We start from the raw sequence: 12507 nt of genomic DNA on the forward strand, positions 1-12507 counted from the left end.
TCTCGTTTTGCCTAAGACTACTCTTAGTAAGAAATGAGACAATGACATACTCAGCAAAATGAAGAAGTAATCTAAGTTATTTTATTTTACATTCTGCAAAGTGAAGATATAACCCCATCTTTTGATTGGAAATCAGAGCAAAGATTTTTCCTAAAGGGAGAGATTGTAAAATGACTAGCCTGGTTGCTTTTGAATATATGGTTTTCTTCTATCCTTCTGTAAGCAAAACAACTAACATTTCTCTAGGATAATTGGAAAAACTTATCAGGGGTCAATATAAATGAAGCTATAATAAATCTGTTTATTGCCTTAGCAGAAATGTAGCTGCACAGCATATTTTTAGAGGCTACTATTTCAGAATTGAGTGATCAAGATACTCGTTCACTTCATTTGCTATCTGTTGTATTTAGATGAGCTAGTGGAATTCATTCAAGGTCCACAAGTAGATATAATCACATATAAGTGGATTCTAATTATAACTGTATTTTAGGCCTGTATTTACTCACATATTCTCAGTCTTCCCACAACTTTTCCCACCGGTTTCAGTATTACTTTAGTACAATAGATGCATTATCTTGTAATTTATATTAAATATAGCAGTATGAAAATTGTTCATTTTCAAAATTATCTTTCATTCTCTTTTAAAGAACACAGAGAAATTACTACTTTTGTGGCACATTCTGTTACTTTACTTTTGTAGCATTAGGTATATTTCCAAGGTGCTCTTTGAGTATGTTTTAAATATGTCTGTTGCACATTTTATCTGCTATTTTGAAAACTGATTTGCCCAGCATTATTTGGGCATAATTTTTCCAAGAACAAGGTAAGTGAATTACAATCTGGACATGAATTTCCGATCATTTCTGTTGGTTGATGTCTCTCCATAGTATTATATTGTACCTGTCACTAGAGACTGCTGAGAAGCCACTGGGTGTTATCTCAGGTCTGTGTTCTGTGGTGTGTGGACCATCGTGTAACCTGAGGAATTGGGAATCCACCATATACAGAGGGAGGCATCCCTATTGTGTTAATTATAAGTGGTTTGTGTGTATTTTTATATATGTATGGCTTTTTTTGAAGAGGTTATAAATTCAAATTATTAAGAATCCTGATGGTGTATTTTCCAAGGTATTCCCTTTAATGATTTCAAATAAATGTTGAAGGGCATAAAATAGCCAATTAATTCTGCCCTTCCTGTTGGTCCTCTTCAGGATGCAGCATCATAAAAAGATTAGACCTCCTTGTTATTTCTCAGTAATGTAGTAGTTCTTAACCATTTCTTGTATCTGATTTTTTTTATGATTTGATAAAGCTACCTCCCAAATACTAATTCTCCCTGAAGCTCACTCTCTTTCCTCACTGCACAGACAAACACACCCTGCCCCACAGGCACATTTACAGATACATAGCACACACACATGAACACACATGCACATGTATACACATATATATGCCCACAGTTTTGCATATGATTTAATGTGGTTCCAGATTAAGTGTTTCTGCATAGAGATTACAGAGTTGTTACTGAAACTTAAAAGCTCCCTTTGCTCCACCTGCACTATTAATAATAGCATTATATCTTCCCCTGGTACTGTTAGCAGAGCCTGAGCAGCAGAGAGACCAGCTTTCTCATCAATGAAGAAACAATGGTAAGCAGCGACCAGTACTATCCTTTCTTGCATGGACACAAATGGGGCATCTTTTTGTAGTCTGCAATGATGATACTCTTTTCCAGTTCAGTTATTTGACATGTTCTCATACATGGTATTTGAGAATGTATTACTTTAGAAAAAAAAATCAGTTTCTTTAGGTTGGGGAAAAACACTTCAGACATATCAGTGAGAATGACACACTGAGTATAACACTTTGCTGGGATTTTATTTTTTCTGTGAGAAAATGAAGGGTCTAAGAGGTGTAATGACTTGACCGAAGTTATTGATATGTTTAAGGGGTTGATGCTTGACTAGCACTCAATTTTCTGAGGCTTACTTAGTTCAGTATTCTTTCTCCACTGCATCACTCTTCTTGTCTTTAAGTACGTGCCTGAGGATAATCATGAAAAACTACAATTCATTTAAAAATCAAACTTAAATATCAATTAAAAGGTTGGTAAGGGGACCTGAAACTTTTCATTAGTTGCCTAGCAAGTAAAAAATGCCTTTTGGGAAGATGGAGAAATAGAGTTATATTCCTATACTGATAATTTTAGCAAGGATGATAGTTTCCTTTTCACTAGAGTACTAATCTTTTGTGTTTTGGAGTGAGGATTGTGATATTGATCAAATTAAACAATTGAAATGTTGTTTTGTTTTCTTTTTAAATTTATTTTTACTTTTTTTTTTTTTACTACATAAAGCATTTTACATGATTCCAAAGTTGAAATCCACAGATCAAATAACATTTAGATGAGCCTAAAGCTTATACAATTTTGATATCACTCTTTAAGAAACATATGGAAAAATATTTTCCTTTAAAACATTTACGAAAATATTTTACCACGAGAACACATTGCTGGAGTCCTTCCTAAACCCTTGGAAGGGGTAGATGCAAGTAAGATGCCCTGAAGATTAGACTTTATTAGCTTGAAGGTAAATCTATCTTAGGTTGAAAATATGAAACAAAGTGTTTTCAGAGAAATCTTTCTTCTTTGTCCTCTCAGTCTTTTTGTATAATAGTTATCATTTTTGTTTGGTTTATTTTTCCAATGCTATTACAAATGTTGCTAAAATGAATACCCTTGGGAATTAGTCTTATAATATTTTGGTCATTTTATTTTTCTACATGGAATTCATTTATCAGAGAATAAAGGTATATATAGTAATTTGTAATTTTCCCATATATTGCCAAATTCCCCTGCCTTTTGTGTTTGTAACAAACCTATGAAAGTGCCTGTTTCCCCACAACCCTATCAGCAGTGTATTGTTATGCTTTTAGATTCTTGCCTGTCTCATGGTACTGAGATAGATAATGGCTATTGGGAGCTATTTCACTTGGCACAGTATCTTAGTATCATTTAAAATTGCATTTCTCACAACATGTGTGAGATATTCATCTTTTTCTACATTGAGTGGTCATTTAAATTTATTTTGCTATGTCACTCTGTTCATATATCTTGTCCATTTCCTGTCAGGTTTTTTTTTTTTTTACTCTTGATTTTTTTGGAGCTCTTTATATATATTTATTGTTATCTCCTTGCCTGTACAGAAGTTGCAGATACTTTCCTCAAATATGTTAAATACATATAATTTAATTTTTAAATTCTAAGTGACTTTTAAATGATGTATGATATTTGATTCACTATGTTGACATTGTCTTTGATTAAACAGTAAGTTGTTAAACAGTAGGCTTCTTTTTAAAAATATACTTTATTTTAATATAGTTTTAGATTTTATTATAAATCTATTTATTATAAATAAAATCTAAACAGAGTTTCTTATACCCCACACTCATTTTCTCCTATTATTAGAATCTTACATGAGTATGGTACATTTGTAACAATTAATGAACCTATAGTGGTGCATTATTATCAAATAAAGAAGTTCATGCTTTATCCAGATTTCCTTAGTTTTCCCCTAAGATCCTTTTCCTATTCCAATATCTCATTGAGGATGCAGCATTGCACTTAGTAATCATGTCTCCTCAGGCTCCTCTTGGTTGTGACAGTTTCATATAATTCTTTTGATTTTTATATCCTTCACAGCTTTGAGGAGTACTGGTCAGGTATTTGTAGAATGTCCTTAAATTGGGACTTTCCTGATTTTTTTTTTTTTATGATTAGACTTGGATTATACGTTTTTGGAGGAAGATAATAGAAGTGTCGTTATCTTCATGTCATATCAAGGGTATATTCTATCAACATGACTTAATCACCCTTAATGTTTTAACCTTGATTACCTGGCTTGAAGTAATGTTTAGCAGATTTATTCACTGTAAAGTTACTCTTTCTTTTTTTTCTCCCTTTCCATACTGCATTCTTCAGATGAAAGTCACTATTTGCAGCCTACACAAAAGGATTGGGATTATGCTCTCCCTCCTTATAGGTGAATCCATTATTTGGAATTGTTTTCTGTGTAGGGGAGATCTTTCTTCCTTTCTTTTTGTCAGTGTGTACTTATGGATATTTATTTTATACTTTATGTTATAAACCAAATACTACTTTATTTTCTTGCTCAAATTGTTCTAGCTTTGGCTATTGGAAGTGTTTTTTTTGTTTTTTTTGTTTTGTTTTGTTTTGTTTTGTTTTGGGGCAGCATCTTGCTCTGTTGCCCAGGCTGGAGTCCAGTGGGATGATCATATTTCACTGCAGCCTTGGATTCCTTGGCCCAAGTAATCCTCTCACCTCGGCCTCCCTGAGATTACAGGAGTACACCACCACATCCAGCTAATTATTATTATTATTATTATTATTATTATTATTATTTTGGAAATTGGGTCTCACTGTGTTGGTCAGGCTGCTCTCAAATTTCTGGGGTCGAGCAGTCCTCCCATCTCAGCTTCCTGAGTGGTTGGAATTTCAAGACATAAGCCACATCACTTGGCTGGAAGCTTTTCAGTTGACTCCTGTGTTTCCTTGGTATACCCCTATTATTGTGTTTAGTTTTGTTTTGAGTATTTTCCTACTTTCTGACAAGATGCTCCAAATTCATTTTGTACATTTCCTGCCTCAGTCCTAGAATCAACTGTGTACCCAGGAAAGTTTTTTTTTTTAAATATATCATAGAAATATCACAAAAGAAAAATCTGTATAAATTAGGGTCCTGTTAGGCCTACTCAGTGTAGGATAATTTGAGAAGGACTTCTTAAAAAGACTTTTACAAAGATGGGGTGTAAGGGAATCTCAGCATATATAGGTGTAGTAATCTTGAATTTATTAAAATCCATAGAACTGAAGAGAATAGGGTAAGGAGAACTTACTGGAACCCAGAAGGAAGAACTCATATACTACAGACATTATCAAGAGGCTCAATGATCTTTGGTGAGGGGACACAATCTTCCTGAATTCAACCTTAGGAGGGAAAACACTATCTATTCTTTCCAATCATTCGTGAGAAGCAAGAGGTCAAGGGAGCTCTTTGGGTACCTGCACAGGACAAAAAGCAGGGTAGAGAGGAGTGGAGAGGGAATGTGCTGGGATAAACCAATGTAATATCACTGGATATGTTTTTGGGTAAAAAAAATGGAATCTTACGGTTCCTACTGTGATTATTATGACAGAAACTCTATATCAATTATTTTATAAATATATAATAATGCAATTTAAAATTCTATTTGAAACAAAATAGTGAAAAGTGAATGAGTACCTAAATGATTACACAGATTGTCAGTATAGAAAGGTCACTAAAGCCACTAAATGAAATATAGAAAGATGGAAACTATTATGCTTAAGAGAACCTATCTTAGAGTGACTACTGTAGGGGATTGGACAGAATAGTTTGGTAAGTATTTAGAGTTTAGTAAGCAAAGAATGGGAATTGAAAAGACACACTAAAGGTTGCTTAAATAATGACAGATATGCAATTAACAGATTTTGAAGGAGTATGGGCCTTGATCACCTCAAGGATGATATTCCAAATATTTAATAACTGATATGGCACAGGCACAAACCAATCAGAAGGAGTCTTTGAGTAAAATGACAAGAAGCAATTAGTATCATATTAGCACAGTATTTATAATTGATCTGTGCATGTATTTAGATATTATCACCTTATGATTCAGTCATGAATTCAGTCTCCTAGTGATTTCATCCAGTTTCATGGCTTTAAATACAATTGATATGCCATCTCAATTCTCAAATTTAAGTTTCAAGTGTAGTCATTTCTCCTCAACTTCACTTTTAAATATCCAAATGCTTTCTCAGCATATGCATATGGATGTCTAAAAGCTGTCTCAAGATTAATATGTCCAAAATGTAATTCTTTATCTTCCCCTGCAAAAAAACTGCTTGTCTGAAGTCTTTCACATCTCAACAACATGCATTATATTCTTTTCGTTGCTCACATCAGAAATTTATGAAAAATTTTCATCTTCCTTGGTTCTACATTAAATACAATAAAATGCACCCATTTTAACTGTGTAGTTTGATGAGTTTTAACAAACTATAATTTATGTAGAAAATTTCCATTACCTCAAAAATTTCCCTTTAGCGGTTTTCCTCCTACCATATTCTAGCAACCGCTGATTTGTTTTTCTTTCTAATGTAATATATAAATTGAATTTTACAGTATACACTATTTTGTATATGGCTTCTGGCTGCTTTTGCTCATCACAATGTGTCTAAGACTCATCCAAAACTCCAAATATTACTAATAAATTGATTCTTTTTGAATATATCTGTACTAGAGATATTATTGTTTATTTTATTGCTCAGTAATATTTCATTGTATGGATATACTGAAATGTATTTGTCCACTCATCCATTGATGGATATTTGGATAGTTTTCAGTTTCAAGACCATTATGAATAAGGCTATTATGAACATTCATGTAAGAAGTGTTTTTAGAGATGTATGTTTTCATTAATCTTGGGTAATTTCCTAGGAGTAGAATTTCTGGGTCATGTGGAAAATATAGGTGTAACTTTATGTAAAACTGTCACACTATTTTTAAAAGTGGTTGTACCATTTTTTATTCCTGCCAGCAATGTACGAGAATTCTTTTTGCTGTACATCTTCACCAACATTTGATATTGATATTGATAGCTTTTTAATTTCAGTAATTCTAGTGGATAGGTAGTAGTATCTTGTGATTTCAATTCTCATTTCTTTTTTAAATAATGATGTTGCCCGTCTTTTCATGGGCATATTGGACATTCATAGATACTCTTTTATGAAGTGTTCAAATCTTTTCTGCATTTTAAAAAAATGAGTTGATTATCTTTGTATTGACTTGTAAGAGTTGTTTATGTATTCTGGATGCGAGACCATTGTCAACCTTACTTATTGTGAACATTTTCTTCCAGTTTGTTGCTTGCCTTTTTGTTTACATAGTGTTTTTAGAAAAGCACATTTAGAAGTATATAAATTCAATTTCTCATATTTTATCTTTTATCATCCATTCTTTTTATGTTCTATTTAAGAAATATTTGCCTACACCAAAGTAGGGGAGATTTTCTAAGATTTTCTTCAGTTTTATAGTTTTAGTTTTTATGTTTAGGTCTGTGATCCATGGCAGTCATAATGTGGCCCTGCATGGTCCTTTGGTGTGGGAGTCTTTCATTTTTCTTAACAATTCTTTAATGAATTTAGGGAAAACATCTGAGAAAAATAGTAACCTGTGAATCTCATGAAAGATACCAAGAAAATTAAAACACTGAGATGAAAAATTTCAGGCCATCAGAATAATATAGGTTAAAATATATTTTATGTAATGACCAACATTTGTCTTGTATCTTTTGTATTTTAAAACAACAGCAATATTAACTCCTCTGTCTACATATAGAAGACATTAGTTTACAGGGCAGGAATTTTCCCTCCAATAGTCACCAGTTGCTTAGACTTCTTCAGCCTATTCCAGGAAGAGACTAGGTTAAGTAATTGTATTGGATTATTTATCCATGCATTACACTATAAAATACACTCAATTCTTGCCCATTTATGCTATAGGTTTGGTTTTCTTTCAAATATAGTTGAGTATCCCAGATATTTTTAGGTAATTAACCCTGTATTTTAAATAATGACCATGTAATTGAAGATTGGAGATAACTCAGCATTTGAATAACTGAATGACTTTTTATGTATTCTATTATATTGCATGCTCATTAAATTAAAAAAAAACCTGGGTAAACTTTCCATACTACACATCATATCAGTATAAATGTAGTAATTTTACTTTCTTTTCCTGATATATACAGGCATACTTAACAAAATATCTATTTTACTTTATATTTTTATTATTTTCATGTTTTCCTTTATTATTATTATTTTTCTCTTCTCTTCCTTAATTACATCCTTTGCAGGGACATGGATGTAGCTGGAGGCCATTATCCTTAGCAAACTAACACAAAAACAGAAAACCAAATACTGCATGTTCTCACTGATAAGTGGGAGATAAATGATAAGAACACATGGACTCATAGAAGGAAACAACAAATGGGATCTTTTGGAGGGTGGAGGATGGGAGGAGGGAGAGAAGCAGGAAAAATAACGACTGGGTACTATGCTTAATAACTGGGTGATGAAATAATCTGTACAACCAATCCCCATGACACATATTTCCTTATGTAACAAATCTGCCCTTCCTGCACGTGTACTCCTGAACTTAAAAAAAAAGTAGAAATAAATAAAATAAAATATAAATCCACAAATATTTATTATTTTTAGTCACTAAAGAATTTAGGAAAATTTACTTGAGTCTCCTTATTTTCTTTACCTGTTTATTGCTTTCTTCCCATTTTTCTTCTTTTTTTCCTTGCTAATTTGTATCCTCCAGTTTGAAATATCACACACACACACACACACACACACACACACACACACACACACACTTATAAAATGATCATACTAAGGGTTAGTTTGTCTGTGTCTTTTTTTTGGAATCTTTACTGTAATTCTGGGCAGGAAGTGCTAATTCTTTATTGGTTGCTTCACAGCCTGCAAAGCGATTCAATTTGTTCCTGAGGCGGCGGCTTATGGTAAAACCAGTGCTGAATGATGCTGCTTATGCTCTGAATGGCTGCAGTGGTAGCCTTAGTTATTTTTCTTCTAATGAATACTTTGATTTGGGGGAACATTGTCACTAATTCCTAGTCCCCAGGCAACTGAAGTTTAAGAATAGTGATTCTTAATTTGTTCTGGATTTGGATTAAATCTATAGATCCTCTTCCTAAAATGTATACACATTCTCACACATACACATAATTCATACAGTTTCAGAGGTTTATGAACTCTCATCAGGAATGCAGGGTTTTATTTTGTTTTGTTTTCACACAGAGTCTTACTCTGTCGCCCAGGCTGGAGTGCAGTGGTGCAATTACAGCTCACTGCAGCCTCGACCTCCCTGGATCAGGTAATCCTCCCACCTCAGCCTTCTGAGTAACTGGGACCACAGGGGCACACCACCATGCTCAGCTAATTTTTGTATTTTTAGGAGAGATGAGTGGTTTCACCATGTTGTCCAGGCTGGTCTTGAACTCCTGAGCTCAAGCAATCATCTCACCTCGGACTCTCAAAGTGCTGGGATTACAGGCATAAACCACCACACCCAGCTGTTAATTCAGGTGTTTGAACCACAGAATAAGTACGTCCTTTACAGAGAAGCCACTCAGATGTTTACATAATTACAAATAGATATTCTAAGGACAAATCAAATATAAACAAATGTACACACATGCTACAAAATATATTTATATTATGTTTTGAGCAAAACAAAAGCATGATGTGTGTTAGTAACATTCAGTTATATGTGACAGAATTATCAGATTTTTCTGCCTCAACCTTAACTGATTTTTATTAGTAGTCCTGAGACATGTCCCTCATGTTGACTTACAAGGCTCCCAGTGATTTTTTTCCCATATTTAAAACAGATTTACAGTGTATCATCAGGGTGTGATATAATGATAGAAATCTGTGTTTTCCTAGCTAGCCTTTGGCTTTCAGAAGGACAGTATGTATACCTATTTTTGACTGAGCACTCCGGAAAATCACTGGAGTTACTATTCTCTTAGCTACTTGGTCTGTTTTCTAGTTGTCAAATACTCTGAATATGAGTTTTGTTAATTCATATGTGCACATGTTCTGTTACCAGAACTGTTCTTTGTGTACCCAGATTTAGCTTATGTAAACAATGCAAGTACCTGTAAATATATTAGTTTTTGAAAACAAAACAAAAAACAACAAAAAACCCCTCTATCATACAAAATATGACTGTCACAGACTTAGAGAAAGAGGACTATTTTTTTCTTCTAATTTTTGAGCTTTGATTTTATTTAGTCTAAGTAGTATATTATTTCTGCCTCAGTTGCCTTCCAAGAATTTTGGTGAATTTCATAAGATGCTAACGCTGTGATGATTTATAAGAGTGCCAATGATTTGTTTGGGTTTTTTCTTTCTTTTCAAGTTTTAGTGATTTATAATCAAAGTATAGTGTGATAGCAGTTTGATTTTTCTCAGGTTCTTTTACTTTCTTTTAGGAAATAGGAGATGATTATGCATCCTTTGGCTGAGGTGAAGAGAACTCAGACATAACATTTGAGTTACTGTATCTTGGCACTTAATCTCTAGGTTCCCTAGATTTTTTTTTTTTTTTTTTAATTCTTAGTTCCCTTTTCCACACATTTCTTCCTGTGCATTGGAAGCTAGTTTTTTTTCTGAGACACATCAGCTTTGCATCAGCTATGTAAATGCACTCACTTTGTTCATAGACCACAGATCAAACATGAGACTTATGGCTTATTTGCATATAACTGATCCTCATCCATTCCCTTTTCTGGGAGGCCTGTCTCACCTGACTTGGGTAAAAAATCCCATAGGGTACAATAAAAGAAACTCATGGATTAATAGAAACACTAGTTGTGAAAATTAAAACCATATAGTTACTCATTCGCAGGTGAGCTAAAGCAATTGGAAAATTATCTCATTGACAGCCACTGTATTATCTATTTGCATAATTCTAAGTGTAATAATACATGTAGGCTAGCAGGAATATTAAGTATTAGATATAAACTTTTAATAAAACCAAATCATTCAAACATGAAATCTCTTTCTTCTGAAGCGCTCTCAAGTTTTTGCTGTTTTTAAAGTGAAGGAACTAATGAACTAACTACACAACATGTGAAAGTTGAACTTGTTAAGTGTAACTATTATACTGAGATAATTCATGCAAATTTAAACAAAGGATTGATTTTTGCTCACCTGGGAAATTGATGTTGAAGGGCGAGTTGCATGAAACCTAACTTGTGATGCCAGCTAATAAGCTACCTGCTTTCTAATATTTAACTGCACCTTGATTTTATTTTAATCCTTACAAAGTTGAATTAGGAAGTGACAATTTTATAAAAACATAGAATAAACATTAATCATAAGCTTATTTTCTTATAGTGAGACTCCATTAATTGGTCTGTAATTAATTATACCCCCAAAGTTGTGTGTAGCCATGAATTATTTAGTGGACTAAGTGATATCTTGTTTGATGAAGAGAACAAGTCAGTCTCTGAATGTGCATTTTGAGATCAATTTATACATATATTCATTTCATATTTTGGTATGTTTGCAGCATTTTTGTTGTATGTGCATGTAGTTAACATGCTTATCTTCCTCCTGAGTCATTATTGCTTAATCTTTTATATGGAATTTCACTTTATAAAGCAAAGCATAATCTGTTGCTGAAAACTCTGGTTATTTGTCTTGATTTCACTAAATTATAAATAATTCCTTTTGTGCTTTTGCCATTTCAGAATAAAACTATAATTTACAATTGTGTCATTTATGTCTCCTGCAGTTTCAAAAAAATCAGCAAAGCAAAGATTCTATCTTCTTCCGAGATGGGATTAGGCAAATTGATTTTGTGCTTTCCTACGTTGATGACGTAAAGAAAGACTCAGAGTTAAAGGCGGTAAGTGCATTATAACAGAAGTGGGAATAATAAAAAGAAGCACATTTTATAATTTCACATGGATATCTGGATTGAATTATGTTGTAAAAGTGAGAGGCCCTGAAGTGTTACTGAAAACTGAAACTGAATGAGATAACTGTAAAGTAGGCAGCCTAAGAATAGACATGTAAAGTCAATGTTATCTTTTTTGATATTTTGCATACTAACTTATTTTTCTTCTTCTTCCAAGTAACTGATTCTTTTTATAGCTCACTTTAGATATTAAATGTAACATCCAAAATTTGAGGTATGTGTCTGAATATAATAATTACCTTTTGTATGATATTTTCATTTTGGAAATGTATGACTAATCCATTGCTCCAGGTATAGCTTTTATATTGTACTCTATTCCTGATTCTCTTTTATTTGTATTACACATCACTTTATGAGCTTATTTATTCATGTTTTTACTTGTTTGCTGTCTCCAACACTATAAATTAAGTTTATGAGGCCAAGCACTTTGTCTTGTTCACCGTTATGTACCCAAATCCTAGAACAGTGGTTGGAGTATAATGGATGCTCAATAAATACTCAATATTTGAAATCATAAATTAATCCATTTTTATACACATATGTGTGTGTGCATACACACACATTTACTTATGTACTTACAACATAAATGTCATATAAAATAAAAATAAAAAATGAAGATATTATTCCCACAAGACTCCATGCATATACAGATCTGTCCCTTTTTTCCACCCACTGCCTGGAAAGCCTTCTACCAGGCCTCTGAAATTCATGACCCATCATCATTTTCATCTCTTCTCCAAACATTCCCTTCAAACCTCTTTGAGGTTTTTTGCTTTCCATAGCAGTCCTCTCAAGTGATGGTTACTTTTCTTTACACAACATTTCCCTAGAGATGGGGTAAATGCTGCTTGCCTTCCTTGTATCTTGTTGATTATACCGTGTTCTCCTT

At 33.1% G+C, this 12507-nt stretch overlaps 1 protein-coding gene across 11 annotated transcripts in view; it reads left to right on the forward strand.

The window, feature by feature from the left end:
- Positions 1–12507, forward strand: part of ANO5 (anoctamin 5) — a 94068-nt gene that overhangs the window by 19277 nt on the left and 62284 nt on the right. For 4 of the 11 annotated variants that reach the window (XM_034932290.4, XM_034932292.4, XM_003830452.7 and 1 more), the window contains exons 3-5: positions 1599–1649; positions 8587–8628; positions 11433–11546. In XM_034932290.4, coding sequence (XP_034788181.2) covers positions 1599–1649; positions 8587–8628; positions 11433–11546 — 207 coding nt within the window. The remainder of the gene's footprint in view (positions 1–1598; positions 1650–8586; positions 8629–11432; positions 11547–12507) is intronic. The other 7 variants (XM_055094239.3, XM_055094240.2, XM_055094241.2 and 4 more) reach the window with 3 other exon arrangements.

The sequence above is a fragment of the Pan paniscus genome, chromosome 9 (genome assembly GCF_029289425.2).
Source record: "Pan paniscus chromosome 9, NHGRI_mPanPan1-v2.0_pri, whole genome shotgun sequence".
Classification (NCBI taxonomy): Eukaryota; Metazoa; Chordata; class Mammalia; order Primates; family Hominidae; genus Pan; species Pan paniscus.